The sequence below is a fragment of the Cryphonectria parasitica genome (genome assembly GCF_011745365.1).
Source record: "Cryphonectria parasitica EP155 unplaced genomic scaffold M406scaffold_1, whole genome shotgun sequence".
NCBI lineage: Eukaryota > Fungi > Ascomycota > Sordariomycetes > Diaporthales > Cryphonectriaceae > Cryphonectria > Cryphonectria parasitica.
Window position 1 is genome coordinate 4,673,206 of NW_024468909.1, and position 4,435 is coordinate 4,677,640.

Genomic DNA, 4,435 nt, shown 5'->3' on the forward strand with positions numbered 1-4,435 from the left:
ACCTTAAGCGGACACAGTGTGTGTTGCGTCAGGCTCTGATTGGGCAATCCCCCGACCCCAAAAAAATGAATGAGGTAGTAGGGGGCAAAGGTGCAAAGCCCTCTGTTCAATTCATTTTCTGCCCGGTTCCACTTTATGCCATCACTTTGACATAGTTTATCTGATCCTCACCAAAAAGGACAGCCCTTCCCACCTCTTTCGGCAGGGCGTCTTCGAGAGCATGTCCGAGTGGCTTTCATCATCATCATTACTCACCCTTCCTAAGCCCTTCTGACCAAGGCAAATCCCTCACTCGGCCTCAACTTCACCTGTATTCACTTCTCTTTCTCATCAACTCAGCAATCACTCATTACTTCATTGATTACCTGTGGACCTTTTACTCCTTGTTCCTGCCCACGACCGACCGTGGCTCTCTCATCTAGTTTTCGATCTAAATTCTTCTCTCCACAGAGTGGTTCATGCAGCCGGCACTTTAGTCTCGTAAAGTCACTGCCACCCCTCCTGCTAGCCGGCCACAGCCACAACCTGCTTCGAGACCCCAAATTCTTCCTCCCATCTACCAGCAGCAATCTTCAGCCCGCCACCGTCACACTCGCTGCAACCACCCTAAACACGGCAGCAACAAGCAGCCCAGCCTTCAGGATGATGGCTACATCGTCTCTTCAATTGCAGAGGGTTGCCTTATCTGGTGGCTGTTGTGCACCCGAAGAGCCCACAACAGCCTCCTCAGCTGCACCCTCACTCACTTTCTCTGAGCACTCTGGTGATGAGCAGGATGTTGATGATGCCTTCCCCACTGAGACCCGCCGACGCCGTGCCTCTACTCGACTGATTGCCCAGAATGCTGAAGATGTCCAGCGCATCACTGGAGAGTCTACTGCCCAGCTTGCCGCCCGATGCTGTGGTGGAGGCTGCTGTGTGAGCGCTGGTGGCAAGCAGGATGGTGTCGAGTACGAAAAAGTTCAGCACCCAGACAATGATGCATTCAAGTCACTCTGTCTGGAAGTCGACGAGATCCCTACCATCCTGACCAATGTGGTCGAGCTGCCCGAGCAGACTGCCTGGCTGGAGCCACTTAGACGCCCTTCAGATCTACCCTCCCCTCCTCTGTCAGCCATCTCCCCTACTGCCACCACTCTTGGCACTTCAGATAGCGACAACAGCCTAGTGCACCAGGCTCAGGATGACCTGCAGAAGTTGACCCTCCAGGAGCAGCAGGAGGAGGAGGAAGAAGTTGTCGATACCTCCGTCCAGCCTCCAAATTTTGTCCAACCTCACCCTCCGTTCCATGTCCACGCCGTCAAGATACACAAAGCTCGAGAGTTGACGCGTCCCGGCGCCGAGAAGAGAACGTTCCATTTCGATATTGACGTCACCGACTACCCACACGCTGAAGGTGTCGACTTCAAAGTCGGAGGTGCCATTGGTATTACTGCCCCCAACGAGGAGGGCGATGTGGAAGAGATCCTCGACCTCCTCCTCGTGCCTCGCTTCCTGCGTGCTAAGCCCGTCATGCTGCGGACCACCAAGGGCCGCTGGCCCACCGTCTGGGGTGACGACAAGGCCCGCGAGCTGGTCACCACCCGCCGCGACCTCCTAACCTGGTGCTCCGACATCCAGTCCTACCCCCCTACCAAGCAGCTGCTGCGCATCCTGGCTGAGCACGCGACCGAAGACAACGAGCGGAAGATTCTGATGTTTCTGTGCTCGGGCGACGGCCAGGGGGTCTTCTGCGACTTCCGCACCGGGCCCCACGTCTCGCTCTCCCAGCTGCTGCACGCCTTCCCCAGTTCGAAGCCGCCCTTGGACCTTCTCCTCAGCGTGCTCCAACCGCTCATGCCCCGCTTCTACTCGCTGTCCAACGACCCCCACGACTCCTTCGAGACCCGGGACGGCAAGACACACCGTCTGATCGAGATTGCAGTTACGGTTCATGAGACCGCAGACTGGAGGAAGGGATCACGAACGGGCGTCGGTTCGGGCTTCTTCCAGCGCCAGGCGCTCCGATACATCGAGGCGGAGGAGCGCGGCGTCAAGGATCCTCAGGTCTACATTCCCATGTTCAAGGGTCTGATGGCCAACCCACTGGCCAAGGAGTTCGTGTCGGACGGACCCATGCTCCTTATCGGGGCCGGTGTGGGCATTGCGCCGTTCCGCGGCTTTGTGCAGCGCCGGCTCAAGACGGCCAACTGCGCCAACAAGGTCTGGGTGCTGCAAGGCATTCGAGACTCGCTCGTCGACGAGATCTACAGCGGCGAGTGGGGCGTGCACGAGGACGAGGTCAAGCGGGTGGTGGAGAGCCGCGTGGGCGAGGGCCGCTACGTCCAGGAGGAGGTTCTCCACCAGGCCGACTTGGTCTGGTATGTCATCAATGCCGTCGACGGCCGCGTGTTCGTCTGTGGCAGCAGCAAGGGCATGGGCGAGGGTGTCGAGGACGCACTGATCAAGGTGGCCATGCAGAAGGGCAACCTGGGAGAGAGCGAGGCTAAGAAGTACTGGGACCTCAAGAAGGAGGTCGGCCAATATATCGCCGAGACCTGGTGATTGATCAACTGGATCACTACAAGGGGGATCTACCAAGATTCCTCAATGCTACACCACCTCTTTTAAGTACACCCTGTTCGCGAAACCGACCCCGACCCCGACCTCCGAGCCCGAGCCCGGTCCTCGGGGCCGGTGTTCGCTATCTCCGACCCAAACGAGAGCGAACCCTCCAACTTGAGACCATCAAAGAGGAAGAGAGGAAAAAGTTATAGACTCACACTACCGCGCAAGCCAGCAAGCATTCAGTCATTGGACTCTGGGAAAAGGAAATGGGAAAAGGCAGCACTTGCACAACGGCGTTCAACGGCTAGGAAGGGAAAGGCAGGAAGGAGGAGGTGCAAAGGAAAAACAAGCAAGACCACCACCAGCTTCTTCTTGTCTTTGGCGTTTCGCGGCATTCTTTGGGGAACTTTGCTTTTTACTCTGTATACAATTTTTACTATGATACAACGACGACAGAGGGTGCTGTCTCCTGGCATGGGCTTTTCATAGCCGCCATGCATGCCCTCTTTGCTACTGGCTTCTGCAGCGCCTCTTTTCAAATACCAAAGATGATTATATAAATACTTGCGCATGCCTTTTTACTGTTGCGCATCATGCGTTTCGAGAATTGTACAATTTGTCGAGTTCCTGGGCTGGCTCGCGGCGACCAATAGTGGCCTTCGGTTAGGTCAGGCGCTGCGTAGAGAATTTGAGAAATCGCCAAATCAAGTAGCTTGCATTGCATCCTCCTTGGTCAGGGGAAGAGCCGCATCCATAGTACAGCCACAGCCAGGTCCAATCCATCTCTCTCGTCCAATTGTTATTCACCAGACTGGTGCCCGCGTGCATAGACGACGATCTGAGACTCGAGATTACTACATAGTACGTACAGGCAGTCTAGGTAAAGAGTCGATGGGGGTAAATGTCGGAGCCTGCCTCTGTCCTCTATGAATCCGAAAGCGTCACGCTGGCGCCCGCCCGAGACTCGAGTCAGGCTGGCTGGCTTGTGACACCCTGCCTTTTGGGTTTCCAATCTTTAGTCATCAGCACACTGGGGCTAAAAGCGGCTTTACAAATGCTTCGAAATCCAAAAGATGGTCCGAAAGGACGAATCAGCGATGATTCAGTGTTCCGAGAAATAGCCGCCAGGGGTGGGGCACCCCTCCTCAACCCCACCATGAGAGACAGAGAAAGGGAAGGAGAGAGTGTGTGAAAGAACGGGAAAAAAAATTAAAGAGGGAACCCCACCACTGAAAGTTGGCTAGATACATAGTACGTACTATGGTAGTTCTGATGGTTTCATGGCGGCATGGTCCAGTATACCCGTAAATCCGTTCCACTCTGGTCTCAACGCTTGATCTACTATGGCAGATGAAGTCCTCGAGTACCTTTCGGCTTTTGACTCGATTCCTAAGGCTCTCGTCATCGAGACGCAACTTGATTGATAAGGTTTAGAAATAGAGGGAAGGCATGAAAGGATTATAGGAGCTATGACCAAGTCGTCAGTAAATGACGAGCCCAGGTTTTGGACCCCTGGTTCCGATGATGGGAGGGGAGGCATAGAAAGAGAGAACCGTTTTCAGAGAGAGGGGGAGAATTCTAGAAGATACTTGATGCGTATATACCAACCCCCCCTTCATGCCTCATCTGTGTTGAACCCGTGTCTCTTTTTTTTTTCGTCATCTTGAACCACCTGCATCTGTTGTCCACTTTTTATCCCCCCCCCCTTCTTTATTATCCCTCATAGTTCGTCAAGCCTTGGTCATCGAATCAGAGCTCAAAGTGGGGCCCGCATTGTATTATACCACAGAGTACTAGTATTATCTGCTTGCCGCGAGAAACTATGAATACGACCCGTCCCCTCGCCAGTATCGTCTCGTCCTCTCTCAAGACCGTCACCAACACCAAC

At 54.6% G+C, this 4,435-nt stretch overlaps 1 protein-coding gene across 1 annotated transcript; it reads left to right on the forward strand.

Moving 5' to 3' along the window:
• Positions 1-339: 339 nt before the first annotated feature.
• On the forward strand, positions 340-2,545 carry M406DRAFT_77427 (uncharacterized protein; the record flags this gene model as incomplete). Its single annotated transcript, XM_040925962.1, has 2 exons — positions 340-1,167; positions 1,213-2,545. Exons 1-2 carry the CDS (start codon positions 643-645, stop codon positions 2,542-2,544), a joined length of 1,857 nt encoding a protein of 618 aa, XP_040781604.1. The 5' UTR covers positions 340-642.
• Between the last annotated feature and the right edge of the window lie 1,890 nt (positions 2,546-4,435).